The sequence below is a fragment of the Labeo rohita genome, chromosome 21 (genome assembly GCF_022985175.1).
Source record: "Labeo rohita strain BAU-BD-2019 chromosome 21, IGBB_LRoh.1.0, whole genome shotgun sequence".
Lineage (NCBI taxonomy): Eukaryota > Metazoa > Chordata > Actinopteri > Cypriniformes > Cyprinidae > Labeo > Labeo rohita.
This window is the reverse complement of record NC_066889.1, coordinates 28,805,804-28,828,056: the sequence shown is the minus strand read 5'-3', so window position 1 is coordinate 28,828,056 and position 22,253 is coordinate 28,805,804. Positions and strand designations below refer to the sequence as shown.

The 22,253-nt window shown below is 35.3% G+C and overlaps 2 protein-coding genes and 1 non-coding gene across 5 annotated transcripts; all 3 read left to right on the top strand.

Annotated features, from left to right (window-relative positions):
* The first annotated feature begins 2,435 nt into the window (after window positions 1–2,435).
* trnav-cac (transfer RNA valine (anticodon CAC)) lies at window positions 2,436–2,508 on the top strand. The gene has a single exon. It is a non-coding gene; the product is annotated as a tRNA-Val (tRNA).
* A 344-nt stretch (window positions 2,509–2,852) lies between these two features.
* On the top strand, window positions 2,853–13,442 carry LOC127152234 (guanine nucleotide-binding protein subunit beta-2-like 1). The gene is made up of 8 exons (XM_051092771.1): window positions 2,853–3,059; window positions 4,601–4,772; window positions 4,851–4,998; window positions 7,053–7,148; window positions 8,944–9,054; window positions 11,704–11,844; window positions 12,797–12,907; window positions 12,996–13,442. The coding sequence occupies exons 1-8, from the start codon at window positions 2,951–2,953 to the stop codon at window positions 13,059–13,061; spliced, it is 954 nt and encodes a 317-aa protein (XP_050948728.1). The 5' UTR covers window positions 2,853–2,950; the 3' UTR covers window positions 13,062–13,442.
* Window positions 13,443–14,748: 1,306 nt separating this feature from the next.
* hnrnpabb (heterogeneous nuclear ribonucleoprotein A/Bb) lies at window positions 14,749–19,878 on the top strand. 3 transcript variants are annotated; one of them, XM_051092770.1, is made up of 9 exons: window positions 14,749–14,885; window positions 15,310–15,474; window positions 16,810–16,978; window positions 17,053–17,211; window positions 17,286–17,417; window positions 18,021–18,114; window positions 18,197–18,361; window positions 18,445–18,528; window positions 19,232–19,878. In XM_051092770.1, exons 2-8 carry the CDS (start codon window positions 15,329–15,331, stop codon window positions 18,513–18,515), a joined length of 936 nt encoding a protein of 311 aa, XP_050948727.1. In that variant the 5' UTR covers window positions 14,749–14,885; window positions 15,310–15,328; the 3' UTR covers window positions 18,516–18,528; window positions 19,232–19,878. The 3 variants fall into 3 exon arrangements, with proteins under 3 accessions (XP_050948727.1, XP_050948726.1, XP_050948725.1); XM_051092769.1 differs by having other exon boundaries at window positions 17,286–17,441; window positions 18,197–18,346; XM_051092768.1 differs by having other exon boundaries at window positions 17,286–17,441.
* The last annotated feature ends 2,375 nt before the right edge of the window (window positions 19,879–22,253 follow it).

Genomic DNA, 22,253 nt, shown 5'->3' with positions numbered 1-22,253 from the left:
TTGTTATGTGTAAGCAAGGTTAAAGAGATGGGTCTTTGATCTAGATTTAAACTGACAGAGTGTGTCTGCGTCCCGAACATTGTAGGGTAATGCATGCAGCATGTCATCTGCTGGTGTTGGTCCACTGTGTTTTCTGAGGTCCAAGGTCAAAGCAGCTGCATACCAGGACGTTTTAGAGCACTTTATGCTTCCTGCTGCTGACCAACTTTATGGAGATGCAGAATTCATTTTCCAACAGGACTTGGCACCTGCTCACAGTGCCAAAGCTACCAGTACCTGGTTTAAGGACCATGGTATCCCTGTTCTTAATTGGCCAGCAAACTCGCCTGACCTTAACCCCATAGAAAATCTATGGGGTACTGTGAAGCGGAAGACGCGATATGCCAGACCCAACAATGCAGAAGAGCTGAAGGCCACTATCAGAGCAACCTGGGCTCTCATAACACCTGAGCAGTGCCACAGACTGATCGACTCCATGCCACGCCGCATCGCTGCAGTAATTCAGGCATAAGGAGCCCCAACTAAGTATTGAGTGCTGTACATGCTCATACTTTTCATGTTCATACTTTTAAGTTGGCCAAGATTTCTAAAAATCCTTTCTTTGTATTGGTCTTAAGTAGCATTCTAATTTTCTGAGATACTGAATTTGGGGTTTTCATTAGTTGTCAGTTATAATCATCAAAATTAAAAGAAATAAACACTTGAAATATATCAGTCTGTGTGGAATGAATGTATACATTATACAAGTTTCACTTCTTGAATGGAATTAGTGAAATAAATCAACTTTTCGAAGATATTCTAATTATATGACCAGCACCCGTATATATAAAACGTCAGGGCAACGTATATCCAGTGTTGGGAAGGTTACTTTGGAAATGTAATAGGTTACAGGTTACAAGTTACTTGATTTAAAATGTAATAAGTAGTGTAACTTTTCAGTTACTCTATTAAAGTAATGTAACATTACTTTTAATTACTTTTTGATTACTTTTCTAATATTTTCAACTGTTAATGATTTTGAAACATTTAAACCAGGCAGAGTGAACCTTACAGGAGCACTCAACACTGATTACTGTCAGACTTTCAAAATCCTTTATCATTTGAATTAAGATCATAATAAGTAAGGGATAATATACATCTTTATTTTGCGATAACAGCTGGCTGAATGTACATGATCTCACTTATTACACAGCTGCTTGATAGATTATTAGATGTTTTGTGTCAAAATTATTAGACAGAGTTGAATTATTTGAACACAAAGCTTCCATGAAGAAATCAGTTGCTAGCAAACGGCAAGTTCAAACTAGACATTTTAGGGATACAGTGCAGTCATACCACTTTTCTTACACAGCATTTCACCACATAAATAATTAAGTAGTAGTACTAGTTTGTTAGTTATCTTAAAATCCATTACAGTGTACAAAAAATAAATAAATAAATAAATAAATAATGGTAGCAGCTGCTTTGTATGAAACAATAGAGCAAGTCCACGATACCCAGGATGACAGAAATAAGAAATTGTCCACATAATATTGAATTAAGCTTTAATATTTTATTAGCTAACCAAATGCAAAGCTTCTGCCAAGAAAAATTATCAAGCATATAGCACTGACTTAAGTTGCCCCGAATGAGTCTGAGCTGTGTAATAATTTAAAGCACAGCCACCACAAATTCAGACCTTTTTACTTATATTTTTGGGCTTTTTATGCCTTTTATTGTGATAGGACAATAGAGAGATGACAGGAAAGAGCTGGGAGTGGGATCAGCAAAGAACCTCGAGACGGGAATCGAACTCGGGTCATCGTGAGCGCTATATGTCATAACAAGATCATAACATAAATAACATCATAACAAGAAATAGTTTAATCGCTATGATACTGGGTTTGAAATCAAATGTTTGCATAGTTATGACAGAAAACACTAGCATCTAACAATGCCTTGGAAAAAAACAATCTTAAAAAATAAAGTTTATGCATAAAACCAAATAGGAAATAAAACAGTTATCGAATAAGCATGTGTCCTATTCTGTGTCCTAAACTCCTGAAACATTGGTGTCTCATTTTAGAGCAGTCAATGCAATTTAAAAGAAGTCAATTAAATGACATTTTTCAAAAGTAACTGTAATTTAATTACACATTTTTTCTCAGTAACTGTAACTAATTACAGTTACATTTATTTTGTAATTAAATTACGTAATTCCGTTACATGTAACTAGTTACTCCCCAACACTGCGTATATCACACAGGAGACAAAAAAGAACAAAGATAAGCAATCTAAACCAATTAATAAAATAACAAACTATAAATATAATTAAAAATATATATATAATTAATAAAGAATTAGAACAAAATTATTTTTCCACCGTACTTAGACACGTCGTTCACGTTATAGTAATGCATTTCAAATGTCAAAACTCGAGATGGGCGTCCACGCAAGTTTCCGTAGTGTAGTGGTTATCACGTTCGCCTCACACGCGAAAGGTCCCCGGTTCGAAACCGGGCGGAAACACGGAGTTTCTTTTATGTCCGTTTTTCTCACTGAAGCGGTAGATACGAAATAAAAGTCATAAAATGTGGACACACAAGAAACATTACTAGTGTTCTGTGTGTCATAATAGTAAAACGGTATGTAACGTTACTTTGTTTCCTGATCATTTTGACGAAACTTGTCATTATGATAATGATTATTATTTTGTATTATTTTGTACTGATATATTATTGTTATTATTAACATTATTAATATAATAATGAGTGATGTACAAAAAAATAACAAAAAAACACGACGTTCTGAGCCGGACTACAACTCCCACAATGCACCGCGCCATCGCGCAGGCATGAATATGTACTTCCGCCGCTAAGCCGGTCCTTTTCCTGCGCTGTAAACTTGAGTAAAGCGGCTCTTCAGCCCGACCAACTCAATCTACAGCCATCGACCGGTACCGATCGCAGAGATGACCGAACAGATGACCGTGAGAGGGACCCTAAAGGGCCACAACGGCTGGGTGACCCAGATCGCCACGACCCCGCAGTTTCCGGACATGATTCTGTCCGCGTCCAGAGGTGACAGATGATACTGTTTATCCCGCTCAGCTACTACAGCTGTCTGACGTAACAAGTACTGTGGTGGTACATTTACCGTGGTATTTCCGAGGTAGTTCAATGAACTTTTATGAAAGGAAAAAGTTAAAGTTTATTTAATAAAGAATGATGAAATATTCCTTACAAAATGCACCACGTATTCGGATGATTCTGACAGCTGTCAGTGAAACTTTTAGACTCCTCCTTCTTATTCTTGTTATTTATATGGTTGTAATTATTATTGAAAACAATGCATCAAAATTCACTTATGTTGCATGTTTTATTTTCTAAAATTAAATGAGTCTCTTTAAATAATTCCATATATATATATATAAATACACTACCAGTCAAAAGTATTTGAAAAGTACGATTTTTTTGTTTGTTTGTTAAAGAAATGCATTTAAAATGCAGCAAAAGCAGTAAAATTGTCATTTTTTTCTTTTACTATTTAAAATATCTGTTTTCTATTTTAATATATTTTAAAATGTAATTTATTTCTGTGATCAAAGCTGATCATTACTTCAGTCTTGAGTGTCACATGATCCTTCAGAAATCATTCTAACATGCTGATTTGCTGCTCAAGAAACATTTGTTGTTATTATTATTAGTGGTAGTATTAGTTCTTTTTTTCAGGATTCGTTGATAAATAGAAAGATCTAAAGATCAGCATTTGCCTAAAATTAACAACAAAACAAAAAAATTTCTGTAACATTATACACTATAGCATTCAAAAGCTTGTCAGTATAATTTATTTATATATTTAGGGGACAAAATGATAGAAATTAATAGTTTTATTTAGCAAGAATACTTAATAAAAGAATTTATAAAAAGTGATGATAAAGACATTTATAATGTTACGAAAAATTTCTATTTCAGATAAATGCTGTTCTTATGAACTTTCTATTCATCATAGAAACCTGGAAAAATTTAATAACAATAATGCATGTTTTTTTGAGCAGCAAATTAAAATATTAGAATGATTTCTGAAGGATCATGTGACCGGAGTAATGATGCTAAAAATTCAGCTTTGGTCACAGGAATAAATGATATTTTAAAATATATTCAAATACAAAGCAGTTATTTTAAATAGTAAAAATATTTTACGTTTTTACTGTTTTTGCTGTGTTTTGGATCAAATAAATGCAGGCTTGGTGAGAAGAGACTTAAAAAAATCTTTTGATTGGTTGTGTGTATATATAAAATATTTGTATTGTTTTATAAGTATTTTACAACATGGATGTTTATATGAATTATGTAAAAACGCAGCAAAATTAATTTGTGTGTTGTAAAATAAGTCTTTTAAAATAATTTTAACTGCTTTATTTTACTCAGAAATCAGAGATATTCAGCCTTAACTGTTTAATATTAACTAATAACTTAGAAAATGGCTTTTAATGATGCTTTATGAATTTTGACTGTTGTTTTGGTTGATAAAGCCTCATATGTGTCCTGGTTGCTCTAACATTGTTTGAACAGCTACTAACTAGTCACTTGCTTTACTATCTCTGCTCTTGTTTCTGTAGATAAGACCGTCATCATGTGGAAGCTCACCCGCGACGAGACCAACTACGGCATTCCTCAGCGAGCCCTGCGTGGACATTCGCACTTCGTGAGCGATGTGGTCATCTCATCGGATGGTCAGTTCGCTCTGTCGGGCTCGTGGGACGGGACCCTGCGTCTGTGGGATCTCACCACGTGAGTACGGGACGGACGCTGTGCTTTAAATGCTGTCGCTTTAAGACATCAAACTCACTCTTTAAATGTTGTTTATAGTGGAACCACCACCCGTCGGTTTGTGGGTCACACCAAAGACGTGCTGAGCGTCGCCTTCTCCGCTGATAACCGGCAGATCGTGTCCGGCTCTCGGGACAAAACCATCAAGCTGTGGAACACGCTGGGCGTCTGCAAGTACACCATTCAGGTGAGAACTAGGGTTTGGAAATGTGATTGTTTTAGCGGTGGTATCTAGGCCTGATCTGACTTAAAGGAGGAGTTTACTTCTAGAACAAAAATTTACAGATAATGTACTCACCCCCTTGTCATCCTAGATGTTCATGTCTTTCTTCAGTCGTAAAGAAATAGTTTTATATAGCAAGTTTGAACTTCCAAAATGTAGTTTAAATGCAGCTTCAAAGGGCTCTGAATGATCCCAGACGAGGGATATATAATTTATATACTTTTTAACCTCAAATGCTTGTCTTGTCTAGCTCTGTGTGAACTCTGTGTGTGTATTCCGGGTCAAGACAGTTAGGGTATGTCAAAAAACTCTCATTTTCTCCTCCAACTTCAAAATCGTCCTACATCGGTGCAGAAGTACCGACCCAGAGTTTACAAAGTAAATATGCAAAGTAGATCAAACACCCTTTACAGAAAAAGGTAAAACAGCAGGATGATTTTGAAGTTGGAGGAGAACATGAGATGGGAGTTTTTCAACATACCCTAACTGTCTTGAACTGCAATACACAGTTCACACATTTGAGGTTGAAAAGTATATAAATTGTCAGTTTTTTTTTTTTTTTTAAGAAAATAACAGTTTGTTTTGCTAGATAAGAGCCTTCTTCCTCGTCTGGGCTCATTTAGAGCAATCTGAATCTGCATTTAAACTGCATTTTAAAAGTTCAAACTCACAGACAACAAATCCTGAACTTTTTCCTCAAGAAAAATTTCTTTATGACTGAAGAAAGAAAGACATGAACGTCTTGGATGACAAGGGGGTAAGTAAATTATCTGTAAATTTTTGTTCTGGAAGTGAACTTCTCTTTTAACAAAGTGTTAAAACCTATTTGATATGCATATTTGAGAGTTTATACTTTTTTAGCAAATAAAAGGCCTTTTAGTGTAATAGTACAAATGTCCACCTTCATGGTGCTTCACGTGTCTTTTTGCTGTCAAGTCTTTACTTATTTTTATTAAGTAAACACAAGAATAACTTGAGTAATATTTCCAAATGAACACTTACTACTTTTTTAATAAAAACTAGTAAGTCTCAGATTTATGGAAGCCAGTTTCCGCCACTGAATAAAAAATAAAAAAGGTAATTGCGACTATTTATCTCACAATTCTGACTTTTTCTCGCAATTATGAGTTCGTATTTCACAGTTCTGACTTGTTTTCTCAGAACTGTGAGATATAAACACACAATTGTGAGAAATAAAGTCAGAATTGCAAGATATAAACTTTGTTTTTTAATGGTTTTGTGGCTCTTGCAGTTCTGATTTTTTTTTTAATCAAAATTGTGAAATATAAACTCTGCAATTGCAAGATATAAAGTCCATTTCTGAGGAAAAAAAACAGACCGATATGTTCACAGAATTGCGAGTTTATATCTTACAATTCTGAGAAAAAAAAAAGTCAGAATTGTGAGAGAAAAAGTCACAATAACCTTTTTTAATTCTTTTATTCAGTGGCGGAAACGGGATTCCATACAGATCTGATTATCATTATTATTATTATTACTATTTTTTTTTTTTTTTGAGGAACGTTTGTTTCCAGAAGCTTTACTTTCACTGTTCCTCAGTGGAGAAATGATCTTCCCAAAGCCTTTTGAGAAGCGTTTATTTGTTATCTCTCAATCATCATTGAATTTCATTGCATTATATATTTGGATCATTTCAATCTCATCTTACTAAGACATATTATTGGAGATATAGATTGATTACTGATATTTACATCATTTTATGTCAGTAGCTGTTGTTGTGTTATAAAGATCTCATTGATTTGCATTACAAGCATCAGAATTCACTACCTTTTCTCCCTATAAATATTAGCATTTGCACCAATTTTTGGTCTGTTTGGTTAATAAAATGTAGCTGTTTTTTGCTCCATATCCACATTATATCAGACTGTAGGAGCCATAAAAGCCTGATGTATCCAATATATAAACCAAAACACATGTAAACTTTTTTTGTATAAAGGTTCAATACATTATTCAAATAAGCGACTGTAATCTGAGCTGAGATGTTTGTTTTTTCTCAGGACGAGAGTCACACTGAGTGGGTTTCCTGCGTGCGTTTCTCTCCCAACAGCAATAACCCCATCATCGTCTCCTGCGGCTGGGACAAGATGGTCAAGGTGAGAGCTGAGTAGAATTTAAGAGCGTTTTCAGACAGGTTATTGGTTTTGTTTCTCCTTGGTTCTGATTGGTCAAAATGCACCATGTCAATGTTCTGAAATCAAGATGGATTAACAAGTCAGCTCGCACACACATACATATACAATTCATTTAGTTTTTCCTACAACAGTAAACGCAAGCATTTTAGCATCTACCTTTAAAGTGCCTCTATTATGGATTATGAAAGGTTCGTGTTTTGGCATGCATGCAAGGTCAGAAAACATTTTTATTGTCTTATAATATGCATTCTTTTTTTTTCCTTTTTTGCTCAATGACTCCCAAATGATTTACTCAAGGAATCCTTTGCGTGATGATAATGACCCTGTCTGTTGTGATTTGTCTACTGTGTGCAGCGCATGTCAGAAACAGAACTCCAATCACAATTACATTAAACACCCAAACAACCATGGTATATGCGTTAGCCCAATGCAGAAATTTATTAATAAAGCACTTCAGTTTGTGCACCAACGTATTGCTCTATTTTTTTTTTTAGAAATCCAAGTAATAACAACAACTAACATTCACTATTCATCAATGCATTTCTAGACAATTGTGAGCGAACAGATTATAGCCAACACAACTAAATGTGTATTTTGCATGCTACGCAGTACATGAGAGCGATTTTAAAGGATTACTCCACTTTTAGAATAAAAATTTCCTGATAATTTACTCACCCCTATGTCATCCAGGTTGTTCATGTCTGTCTTCAGTTGCAAAGAATTTAAGGTTTCTGAGGAAAACAATCCAGGATTATTCTCAATGTAATGTAGTGGACTTCAGTGGTGTTCAATGGATTGACGGTTAAAAATGCACTTTCAGTGCAGCTTCAAAGGGCTCTAAACAATCCCAGCCGAGGAATAAGGGTCTTATCTAGCGAAACGATTGGTCATTTTCTTAATGCTGATGTGTACTCAGTCTGTGTGTATTCTGGTTCAAGACAGTTAGTGTATGTTGAAAAACTCCCATCTCATTTTCTCCTCCAACTTCAAAATCGTCCTACATCACTTGTTTACCTTGTTTGTAAAGGGCATTTAATCTTCTTTGCACATTTACTTTGTAAACACTGGGTTGGTAATTCTGCAGCAATGTAAGACGATGTTGAAGGTTTTTTTCAAGAGCTTGACAAGATAAGCATTTGCGGGTAAAAAGTATATACATTGTCAAAAAAAAAAAAAAAAATTCAGCAAATAACCGATTGTTTTGCTAGGTAAGAACCTTATTCCTCGCCTGTGATTGTTTAGAGCTAAATATAAACTGCATTTTGGAAGTTCAAACTCGCGGGCACCATAGAAGTCCACTATATGGAGAAAAATCTTGAAATGTTTTCCTCAAAAATTTCTTTATGACTGAAGAAAGAAAGACATGAACATCTTGCATGACAATGGGGTGAGTACATTATCTTTAAATATCCTGTTCTGAAAGTGAACTACTCCTTTAAATTGTTACAATGTTGCATTTTCTCCTTGGTAACATTTCAAAGCATTCCAAAATGTATTTATTCAAGTCACATGAGTACAACTCTCCTCTGATTGGTCAGAATGCACCTAATGTTTATGTTCTGAAATCAAGATGTATTGACAGGTCAGTTTTGTAGACCAGCTGTCATTAGGCACATATATACAGATACAGTCTTTTTTTTCTACAATGTTAAACTCAAGCATTATACATCAGCCTTTAAATCAACATGTCTTCATAGGTTCATGTGGAATGTAAGTGTGAACAGTCTTTTCACTCGTAGTGTTTTGTGTCTTTCAGGTGTGGAATCTGGCCAACTGTAAGCTGAAGACCAATCACATTGGACACACCGGGTTCCTGAACACCGTCACGGTTTCCCCTGATGGATCACTCTGTGCCTCTGGTGGAAAGGTCAGTTTCACTGTGTATGGTCCTGTTTGAATGCCCCGATATACTTGAGATGAAATTAAAGAACAAACTCATATGACGTCATTTAGAACAAAATCAAAAGTTCGTTTTGGCAGTTTTAAAGTTTGGCAGTATGTTTTGGCTCCTAAACAAATTTGAGCTCATTTGGGCGATTACACAATCGGTCGGGGTGTTCTGGACAGAGATGCACCGATCAGTCAACCAGGGATCGGATTAGCCGGTTTTCCACGTGAATGGCCGGTCAGTTTGCCGATTCCTAGGTGATCCGTTTTGACATAACACTTATGGTTACTGATAAAGTATTTATGTCGTGACAGATGAAGCTTGCACAGCTTAAAATGTTCAGTAAACAAGACGTTTAAATTAAGCGACTTACATTTTGGACACAATATTGAATGTTTTTGCTCAATTTCATTGGTGAAAATAGTTCCAATCAAAGCCACAGCAGAACTGATGCATGACTCCGAGCAACACTGGTGTTTTGTTAATGAATCCACTTTTTTGAATGATTCAGAAACCCATTCATAAAGACTAAATGACTCGCTCATTAAAACAGTATTTTGCCACCGCCTACAGATGGTTTGGTTTCATATTTAAAACTATCATTACATTTTTTACAACGTTTCTTATTTGCATGTTTAAAAATTATTTAAAACATTAATCTTATAAAATTATTTATGCATTTGAAATTTTGCAGCGCAAATGCATTTATAGAGAATATCTTTAATTTAGTCCAGAGTGGGGGAATTGTAATGTTTAGTAATTTGTTTTATCATGTAAATTTTTTGGCATTGGAAAAAAGTATATATGTTATTTTTGTTTATATATGTGGTCAATTATACTTCTTAGAAAGAAAAGTGGCACCGGCAGGTCACACTTCGGAGGAAAAAAAAAAAGGAAATCAGAATCGGCCAAGAAAATTGCAATTGTTGTATCTCTAGTTCTAGAAACTAGAGTATTTCCCAGTGTATTGCTCGTTGCATGAAAATCAGACAAGAGAACAACCTTTTTAAACAACAGCAAGTTACTAGCAGTGTATCCGCACCTGTGCAATTACTTGCAGAGACTTTAAAGATTCCAAGAAGGCCTTTAATTCCTAGAAAACATTTGCAAGGAAGCTTTTTATTGAGATGACTCCTTTTTTTTTTAACATCAGCTAAAGTATTCAGAGCCATTCACACTTCCCATAGAGGACTGATTATGCTAATGGTTGGCTCTTTTGTATTGCAAACATGATACTTTGACTCTGAACTGCTGCTAATCATTCTTTTTCTGTCTATAATATTCTGACCGTTGGTACAGGTCTCACACCAGGATACACCGCCATCGCATCGTTGTTGTGTTTAGGGATACGTGCGAATGGTGCGACACACATTTACATTAATCCACACCCCGCCTTCAGCAGCATGGGGGTGTGGGAATTTTTAAATACAGTATATCGTTGCACAGCCTTTTCAGACTTCTTTTTACCCCCAAATAGGGATGTTCATTTAGGTTATTTTTCGTAACCCGACAGCTGACGCTTGTTAAACGATTATTAACCGTTAACCGACAAGAACTTTTAGAAAGGATAAGTGTCTGTGACCTTTTAAAAATACCAAAATTTGTTTTCCAGGGGTTAATTTTACATGCACAAAAGCAGCAAACAACAGAACATGAGGATTCACATGAACACATCACGCACCTGCAGCATTTTTGCGAACGAAGAAAAACATATATAATGAATGAATAGGCCTATACAATAAATATTTTTACTTGCTGTGCAATAAGTTGCTAGTATGCAGAGTTTTGGTTAATTTTTGTGCTGCACAAAAGGAAAACGGCTGAAAGTGGCATCCTATTTTTCTTTATTTTACAAAAGCACAAAGATTTGTTTTTATTGTGAATGTACACAAATAAAACTGTTAGACGGGAAAAAATCAAGTGATTGCACCACACTTCAGTGCAAGTGAAGCACAAAACTAGTTTTACATAATAATTAATATTTTGGCATTCAAATATACATCTCAAATGCATAAACATTTGGATTTGTGTCGTATGAGAGACCCAACGCTAATTTTAGTTTTGCTGTAGCCTAAATGAATTTGTTTTGGCTTGTTGTTTATATAGCCTAGGTTTTTATATTTTTCATTCTTGTTCTTTTCTGAATATTGTTGAATTGAAAGGATTTTTTGTGGAGTGAGGGGATCTAAAATAGCCTAGCCTAAGTTTATAGTGTTTGTAAACATTTCGCGTCGGCATCAGGTCTATTTCTGAATGTAATAATAAAATGCGACTTGACGTTATAGGCCTACGCGATTTATTTTTTTTTTCTCTCAAAAATGCAATTTTATTTTAACCATCCAGAAAATGTTTTAAAATATTTTGATAAATTACTGAAAAGAAAAAGTGAAATGAGGTTTTAAAGCGTTTAACTGATTGTATTAATCGGTCAGAATTCTTTCTGTCGGTTAATGGTTAACCAACCTCCAAACGAAGAACAAACTGTTTGAAGTATATCGGGTCCTAATCTGAACCTAGGACACATTATTTGCAGAAAATTTTATAGACTGAGCCAAACTGGGGCCTGCAAGGAAGTACTTGGGAGTCAGTGACAAAAAAATTTAAATAATTCTGTGTCTCTGTCTTTAGGATGGACAGGCCATGCTCTGGGATCTGAATGAAGGGAAGCATCTGTACACGCTGGACGGTGGTGACGTGATCAACGCGCTCTGCTTCAGTCCCAACAGATACTGGCTGTGTGCCGCCACAGGACCGAGCATCAAGATCTGGGTACCATCATTTATCACTGGTTTACACATTGTTCTTGGGAGGATGGTGTTCGTTTAGTGATGCTTTAATGCATTGCAATTTTGCTCTTTTTACCTCATGTATCATAACTATGTTTCAAATATATATATAGTTGATTCACAAATGAATCATTCGATTGACAGTTTGAACTGATTCACCTAAATTAATTGACCTCGCCAGCCCTAACACCATCTTTATTAAGTTTAACAATGAGTTTCACTTTAAAATAAAGTGAACGAATTCATTTAGGTGAATCAGTTCAAACTGTCAGCTGACTCTAATGATTCATTTGTGTCACCACTTAATGTTTATACTAAATCAAAATGCTATTTTTAATAAAAATGACTAAATGTGGCCCTGAACCACAAAAACAGTCTTAAGTAGTACAGGTATAGTTGTAGCAATAGCCAAAAATTCATTGTATGGGTTAAAATTAGCAATTTTTCTTTTGATTTTCGCCAAAAATCATTACGATATTAAGTTAAGATCATGTTCCATGAAGCTATTTTGTAAATTTCCCACCATAAATATCAAAACTTAATTTTTAAATAGTAATATGCATTGCTAAGGACTTCATTTGGACAACTTTAAAAGCGATTGTCTCAATATTTTTGTTTTTTTCACCCTCACATTCCAGATTTTCAAAGAGTTGATTCTCTGTCAAATATTATCCTATCTTAACAAACCACACATCAATGGAAAGCTTATTTATTCAGCTTTCAGATTTCCTTATGACTGTTTCGTGGTCCAAAGTCACAAATATCATACCCTATTTATAATTTTAGACTGATTGGAAAGATTTTACTTGCATTTTGAATCTGCTTGAATGTCTATGAATGTGATATCTGGCTTTTGAATGGTTTGATTTGGTGTCAGTTTGCACACCACTGACTCTTCTCTCTCATTACCATCATGTCTCTCTGTCTCTCTGCAGGATCTGGAGGGAAAGATCATCGTTGATGAGCTCAGACAGGAAGTCATCACCACTAACAGCAAGGCTGAGCCGCCCCAGTGCACGTCTCTGGCCTGGTCTGCTGACGGACAGGTGAGAGATTGGTGGATCATCTTAAATATAAACCAGTGGACAAACAAAAAGGGTTGTATTAATTACACTATATTTATTTTTTTCTCAGACTCTCTTTGCTGGATACACAGACAACCTGATCAGAGTTTGGCAGGTGACCATCGGAACCCGATAAAGGTGTACATCTCAAAGAACAGAATGCCAAATATGGAAAATTGAATAAAAAAGCTAAAAATAAAACCGATCTTGTCCTTGTTAGTATTTTTCTCTCGTGCTGATGTTAATTTGTATTACATCAATGCACTTTATGGTTATTCTTTTTGATGATTCTTTATCTAATGAAATCTGTCTTATGTTATATTACTCATGATGTAATATCATGATGATCTTGATGTATACATGAGGCTTTGCATCAGTTTGGGACGATAAGATAGACTGGATTCTGTGATTCCTGTAGGAATGATGTACCAGTTTATGTATGATTGAGCAAAGCTTTGCATTTATATACTTTCTGATTATATTTCTTACATAAAATGTTGCAGATTTTTGGGTTAAACATCTGATTTGTCTTTTTTTAAGTACTGTTTGTGACCCTGGACCTAAAAATCAGTCTTAAGTCACTGGGGTATATTTGTAGCAATAGCCAAAAATACATTGTATGGGTCAAAATTATGGATTTTTATTTTATGGCAAAAATCATTAATGTTCCATTAAGATATTTAGTAAAATTCCTACTGTAAATATATCAAAACTTAATTTTTGATTAGTAATATGCATTGTTAAGAACTTTATTTGAACAAGGCAATTTTCTCAATATTTAGATTTTTTTGCACCATCAAATTCCAGGTTTTCTCGACCAAATATTGGCCTGCCTTAACAAACCATACATTAATGGAAAGCTTAATTATTCAGCTTTCAGATGATGTATAAATCTCAATTTTGAAATTGACCCTTATGACTGGTTTTGTGGTCCAGGGTCACATTTGTCATTTTAATATTACCATTTTATTAACGTAAAAACCATTTTATTAACATTTTAATATTACCATTTTATTAACGTTGAGGGCGAAAGAGAAGTGTCTCTTTTGCCCTCAATTTTTAATGTTTTATTATATTAACAACTTATTATTATTAATATACAGCTTACAAGCTATGTAGCCTAATCAGTTGGAAGCTTGATCCATTTAACACACCCACAAAATACCTAATGCTACATGAAACAACCATTTCTGAATAAGAAACAGATTTATGTCATGCATAGGATGAGTCTGTTTATGAAAATGTATGTTAATATGCGTTATTTTATGTTCAGAAATAAGCAATGAGTGGTTTTGGTCTCTGCAAGCCATTTAAACTGTTTCAGTATCTCGTTTTATAGGAAAAAAGGTTTATAATAGAAGCAAATTAGATTTTATTGTCAGTGAAATGAAGGTGGTATACATGGTATAGTAATAATGTCTAAAAAAAGAGACTGTAATACAACAAAGGCCTGAAATTAGTCACGAAAACTGTTTAAAAGTCAGGGGAAATTCGAAAATGTATAAAATAATCGTCTTGATAACCTCAGCTCTGCTAGAAACTCCTCTTTGTGAGTGCAGCCCTTCATCGAACATTAGTGGAAATCGTTTAAAATTGATAAGGAAGCCAAGTTTATTTTTTTAAAGCATTACTACATATTATACACGCATATATTCATTATGTTTGATTGCACAACACCTTTACCATCATGTTTTATAGTGCACATGCTCTGGTACATCTCGTGCTAAACCGTTCGACCGTACAACAGAAAAGAACTGCGCAGGAGGAAACCATAGTGGGGCGGTGCTTCACCAACTCTGACCAATCATAGAACGCTATCATTGCCTAGTCACACGCTGCCGTCCAATCACAGCTTGGTTTATTCCACCGGACTCATCCGGTGCTATAAAGGTGGCCACGAGTTGGTACTGTAAGCGAGAGTCCATTTTGGAAAGCGGCTTTTCAGCGCCAATATTTTACAGTAAGCCGGTTAATTTGAATTTAATTCGCTTGGTTGCTTGTGTTGGGTGTGTTTATGCTTCATATGAATATTTGTAGAACAGCGTTTTAGGCTAAAAACCTGTTTTGTGCATTCGGCTTAGCCGACAAAATAACGTAAATGCGGTCGCGTAGCTAGCTTAGCTTAGCACGCTGCTTTAGTTTTCATTCCGCGGCATGAATGGATATTTTTTTTTGTGTTTGTTTTGAGCTAGATGCGTTTTATACGTTCCTAACACATTTTCACGCTTGGCTACATTTGTTGTTTATGCATTTTAATAAGCTAGGAGTGAATTTGAGCGTTTGCGCCAAATCCGATGGCGTAGCCATGCTGCTTCTCTATTATTCTAGCATCAACCGTTGTATCTCGCATTGTGAAACTAAAACAAATCATTTCTGACTTAAAGGTAATCTAAAGCTACCGAAATGGCAGACGCAGAGCACCAGTTCATGGAAACATCCGAGAATGGGAATGAGGAGAATCTGAACGGAGCAGAGGAGGCCGCGGATGAGGAGAACGGAGCCTCCGAAGGAGGACAGATCGACGCCAGCAAGGGCGAGGAGGATGCCGGGTGAGAATATTGAGCGGTTTATATTACGTTTTCACGTTTGTTGTAACGTTAGACGTTTTGTTTCAAGTCGTGTTGGTTGGCGCCGTGTGTCTTTGTTGATAGAGGGGGGTGGGGTGGGTTTCTGATCGTGTTCTTCTGTCCGGTTATTGTGTTCATTGTTAAAAACGAGGGTTGTTTGCGATTGAATCGGGCGCTGGCGGGTGGCAGCAGATGTTTGATCTGTCGATACACGAAGCGAGTGTTAAGATCACTAACAGTCCCTCTAAAGTCGCTTTATTACACAACTATGCAGTGCTGTTCATTCTAATGGTATTTTACTTCATTAGCCAAATTGTAGACTGTTTATGGTTGCCAAGCAACTGGATCTTAATATAGTTTAAGTGGATACGGTGCGTCCAATCAGAATTTAGAGTTGGTCCTATAGCGGGCAACAGTCCCCGCCCACTTTTCACCAAGCTCTTTTTTTCCCTCATTCGTTTTTTCCATAGGGATTTTTGAGGAGTCTTACAGGCAGTAGATCTATTACAAACTGATTTGAAGCAAAAAGTAATAATGTAAATGTCAGAATATGTATTTGGTGGCTTTAATGAATGGAAGAACTACAGTCCCTATAAAAGGACTGAGGTTGGCCTTTGTTTATATAGAAACAGTGTTTATTGCAAAATATGTACATGTAACTATTTGAGACTATATCTGCTTGTGATTTTCTGATTGGTGGAAATTTGTGGGGAATTCTGGGTAATGTAGTTTTTCACCAGGAATTCTTTGGCTGGGTAATAAGTTTTAATTATGTGCTGATGGCTTTAACAAAAAGCCATAAAAACAGCTTTAGACATAAGACATCTAGACATAAAAACAGCTTTTTCCCAAATGCCATCTCCACCTTAAACAGATAAACATGAATCATTACCTGGGTTCTACAATTCATTTCTGTATTTCTTTCTCCATTCTAATTAATGTCTCTTTCTGTAGTATTATGTAAATACTCGTGCACATCTCATTTATATAGCTGTGTATATAGAGAAAATAATGCACAAATCTGTACATAAGTCATCTGTTCCAGATTCATACATTAAGTTTTTATTTTATTTAAATGTTATGTATGTACCAGGAGCACCTTAAAAAACAACAAATTCCTTGTGTGTTTGCGCACACTTGGCGAATAAAGCTAATTCTGATTCTGAAAAGCATATAATCTATTACCAACCTTGTAGGTCTGTTTTGAACAGTTTAGGAGTTATTTATTCCCTTATGGATTAAGTAATTGTATTTAACTTAACTGTTTTTGTTTGATGTCAGTGTCTCATCAACTTGTGGTGTTGCTGTTTTGTGCAGTAAAATGTTTGTTGGAGGCCTCAGCTGGGACACCAGTAAGAAAGACCTCAAGGACTACTTCTCAAAGTTCGGCGAGGTGACAGACTGCACCATCAAGATGGATTCAAACACCGGCCGGTCACGAGGGTTTGGGTTCATCTTGTTCAAAGATGCCGAAAGCGTGGACAAGGTACGGATGCTCTCCCTTCCCTTGAATCCAAACTCTTGCATAGTGGCAGATATTCACGTCATCTCTTCAAAAAGGTGCTGGAGCAAAAGGAACACAGGCTAGACGGCCGGCAGATCGATCCCAAGAGAGCCATGGCCATAAAGAAAGAGCCAGTCAAGAAGATCTTCGTCGGTGGCCTTAACCCTGAAACCACAGAAGAGAAGATCCGTGAATACTTCGGAGCCTTCGGAGAGGTGAGTTTTGACTCTTGAGCATAAAACCCATGTTTTTAGTTTTTATTATTAATACTATATTATGACTCTTGCAGATTGAAACAATTGAACTTCCGACGGATCCAAAGACGAACAAAAGAAGGGGCTTCGTCTTCATCACATTCAAGGAGGAATCTGCCGTCAAAAAGATCCTGGAGAAGAAATACCATAACGTTAGCGGAAGCAAGGTGACGAACGGAAAGGAAGATGTTGTATGCATTTGTCTCTTCTTCAGAATTACAAAATATGAGTGCAGAGTTGTAAAAGTCAAGTCAATTATGTATTGTTTTGTTTTTGAGAAATTTGCAAGGAAAAGTCAAAATTGTGAAATTTATTCCAGATGCTAATTACTAATCCTATTCCCTAAACTGCAGTCTGAAAATTGTGAAGACATAATTCAAGTTTTACTTTTTACTTGATCACAATTTAGATTTACATTTACGAGTTGTAACTACCCTAATTTAATTTTTTTTATTATTATTATTATTATTATTATTATTATTTTATTTATATATGTAATATAATTAAATATAATAATAATAATAATAATAATAATAATAATTATATATATATATAATAATATATATATATATATATATATATATATATATATATATATTATATATATATATATATATATATATATATATTTTTTTTTTTTTTTTTTTTTTTTGGGGGGGGGTGCAGAAATTGGCTTTATTTATACACTCTTATTTTGGTGCATAACTTTTCTTTATCTAACATGTTAGAGTTTGGCTTTGCTCTTATTTGTTTTGTGCCTCTGATTCCAGTGTGAGATCAAAATCGCCCAGCCCAAGGAAATCTACCAGCAGCAGCAGTACGGCGCCCGTGGAGGCTTCGGAGGTCGCGGCAGGGGTCGTGGAGGTAAGCGGGGTGCTTTAGTTGCTATAGTGTATATACATTAGTACAAATCTCAGTCCTTGACCTAATGGTGTTTGTTTTTTAGGCCCAGGCCAGAACTGGAACCAGGGCTATAACAGCTATTGGAATCAGGGCTACGGAAACCAAGGCTATGGCTACGGTGGCCAGCAGGGCTATGGCGGTTATGGAGGCTATGGCAATTATGACTATTCCTCTGGCTACTATGGATATGGTGGTGGGTATGACTACAGTAAGTTGACATCTTCTAATTGCTGTCATGGTGATCCTGACTTCAATGCCATGTTCACTTTTTCACGTTTTGTTTTTCTCCAGACCAGGGCAATACAAGCTATGGGAAAACACCAAGACGTGGAGGCCACCAGAGTAGCTACAAGCCATACTGATCATGTAGAACAGGTAATGTATGAATTTATCAATGAATAAACATGCACATTTTCTTATTCTTGCTCATCCATTTAGAAATGGATTTGACTGCACTGATATCAAATGGGATCATCTTGAATTTAGGTTCATCTTGCTTTTTAGAGCTGCATTCTGCAGATCCTAAATCCTTTTCTGAGCTTTTGCAAATTGGGGCCTTAAATGAGAGCAGGAAGTCTTAATTTCATAGTCACTGCATTAAATGCAAAACAACAAAAATTACCATCTATGGTCCGTTTTTGTTTTGCAATATCAATATCTAAATATCCTAGCATTTAAAATGCTTTTACTTGATGTGAAAACTAAATGTTTACAAATCTTTGTAATAGGGCTGGGCAAAAAAATCGATTTTCCGATTTTTCTTTTTTTTCCCCGACATTTATTTACAGACGTGCAGATTCTAGCATCTCTGCAGCCTAACAGACAACCGAAGATTTATTTTATAAATGTAGGATTTGTATTAAATCTATATTCATTCATATTGTCAAATCAAGAATTGAAATCGAATCGAGAATCGGAATCGAATTAGGAACTTGAAAATTGAATCGGAACATCTGAATCGATACCCAGCCCTACTTTGTAAAAAGCTGCTCAAGATGCATGCAAATGCTGCTTTGCATTTGTTTGTCTTAACATTTTTCCAAGCTGCCACTGACCGGGGCTCTCCGTTTTCCATCAGGACTAAAGTATTCCCAAAAACCAGGAGTCTGACCGTGACGACGACAGCAGTTCACACACCTGCGGGCTCTTTCCTTTTACCGGATGAGATCATGACCCATTTGTACAGAACAGATGAATAGGGGAAGCAATGTCACACTTCCACATTTTTATTTTAATTTTATTTTCCTTTTGTCCACATTTCCAGAGATGGAAGTGTTATTTTTACTGTACTTTTTGGTACCTTTTTTGAATAATGTATTGTATGGTTGTATTTTACATGTCTACTGGATTTGCCACATGAGGTTCGGGAGCTGCCAGAGCTTTTGAAATAAAACGATTTTGAGTAAATTTTTCTCAATGTTTCCAGATGCTTGTTCTGCTTCCTGTTGTTGCGTAGCGTAGGAGAGCCGTTTAAAACGCCAGAGTCCCGTGAATGTCAGCGTTTTGGGTAATGCATCTAATAGTGACTGGAGATTTTCACTTTTGTTAGCTTTGATTTTTAAACTTTTTTTTTTTTTTTTTTTTTTTTTTGACTTGCTTTCTCAATTATAATGCTTAAGTTGAATCTTTTTGTCAATTAGGATACTTGCTAGCGACCAGCAATGTTGATCGTTGAAATCTCATTCCTATAGTGTTTTTGGTAGAAATAAATGATTTGTAAGTTTTTGGAAGTGTTCTTGTTTACTGGCTAACATTAATGTTAATTTGTCAATCTTAATGGTTTAAATGGTGACTTGTGTTGTGATACTAATTTTTATTATATAATTTTTTTTTTTTTTTTTTTTTTTTTTTTTGAAGCCAAGTTGTAATGATAGCTTTGCAAAAACACCTTTGTTTCAAAACCCTGATAACATTGCATTAACAAACATTCTTGCACTGTCTGAAAATCTTAATTGTGGCGTAAAACTGTATCCACCCTATTTTTCCAAAAGCAAATGCGTTTCTGTGACAGTGCAACTTTGTTTTGTGCTATAAGGGAATAACGTGCAACATACAGTACAACTTTGCTTTTTTTCAGTACAACTGCTACAGGGTTTTTGCAGGTATTACTTTCTTAATTGGCCTTTTCACAATTGAATCTTTGATCTTGATTCTTAAATCAGAGCATAAAATCATTGCTTTAAATGTTGCATAAACTGCAAAAGTATTTGTCTTGTTTTCCAATTAAAATACATTTACTTGAGATGGAAAATTAAGATTAGTCTTGAAGAAACTTAGTTTCATGCCCAAAGAGCAAATATCTGTCAGTGGGGTATGAAAACTAATCTTTAATTTTATTTTGATCTGGAATCTTATGTTTTGTTCTCAAACATGTTAATTTCACAATCTTTTGTTCTGACATTTGCACTAAGGAAAAAAAAGGGAGCACTTCCTTGAGGTGTCATTTAAAAGGTGTATCTGTCATATTTTTGCATTTAGAGAGCATGTTAGCATTTTTTTTCTTTTAATTCCTTTTCCTTTACTTGGCCATAAAGTATTCAATTTACCTTTAAAACCTGCAGAAACAATGTAAAACAACCTGAATATTTAAATCAGACATTCAAATTTAAAAACAAGTCATGCCCAATCTTGCTAAATATAAGGTGGATAATGCAACTAAGTCTTAAGCAAATGTTTTAAGGCTTTAATTGAATAGTTTCTGTGGTTAAGTCTGAAGTTATATTTAGGTTGGTGCTCAGTATCCCAAATATGCACAGTATGCACATTTTCTGTATACTTAGGATACTTGAGTAGTTGTCTTCATTTGCCAAAAGTGCATTATGTAACACGCACTGTACTGTAGCTTACAGTGCAATTCACTTTTGACCATTTCCAGTGTGATGAGACAGAAGTAACAGGCAAATTCCACTGGAAAGTCAGCATCACTATGCCCTACACACTATGAAGTGATCAGGGTGCAGGGCATTCTCATTGGCTGATGGGAAACCCCAGCACAGTCACAATATGCTTTTAAAAAAATTCAACTAAGGTTGTTGTAGAAATGTATAAGTTTGCATATATTTGACAGATTTTAACTCATCACTGTATCATCTCTTCCTTTGGCATTTGGTAAAATGTAGGCCATCCCGCAACTCCCTAGCTCTTGTCAAAAACACAATATACAATTTCCTTGAAAGTTTGAGTTAGAATACTTTGCAAAAGTGTGATTATAAACACAAACCAACTAGTAAGTAGATGAGTTTTTCTGCTGTGTGATGACGTAATGTCCCCAACAGTCCTATTTTAGCTATTTGTTAGCTACTGCCTTTTTCAAGACAAGTAAAGGCTTTAAAACAGGAATTATTTCTTATGTATTTTACGCCATTGAATATGACTTACAATCGTGTCAACCACAGTCCTTATTTAAGGCATTTAACCAAAAACCCACTGACTTTAGGATGACAGAGCTGGTTTTAGTTGGTTTATGGCCGACACTGGTCTAGGCCAGACTTCTTTGACCTCTCTAAAACCAGCAAACTGAGCAGACTAGCTAAGACCACTTTACCATTGACTCTTATGATAATATAAAATATCACTGTTTAAAAAGTTTTAAGTGCAATTATGTAAGTGTAATTAATAATAATTAACATTTCAACTTACTATTTCTAGGTAGTATGCCTATATAGTGTACACTATGCGGTATTTAGTACGTAGTAAGAGTTTTCCATTCTGTACAGAGTCAGAATCGTTTGAGCGAATCGATTCAGTCTGAGTTGTCGCTACTTGTTTATTCACATATTTTGTTAAATATTTAAAAACTGTTATTTATGATTACTTTTTCACTTAAGTCAAATTAATTGCGTTGTACGCCATGCATATCACAGTTTTACTCCTAAACAAAGTTCGTACAGGTAAAAGATGAATCGGTTCGTTCGAATCATCTGAAGAACCGGTTCAAACTAACGGTTCAATTTACCATTTGATTCACTTGACTTGTGAGAAAAGTAAACACGCGGTAAACGCGGTTGAGTTCCAAGACAAGAAATAAAAACATGGATTACAAAATAAGCAGAAAGCTTATGGATGGTGGCCAGAGGAAGTTTAGGATGTGTACAACTCAA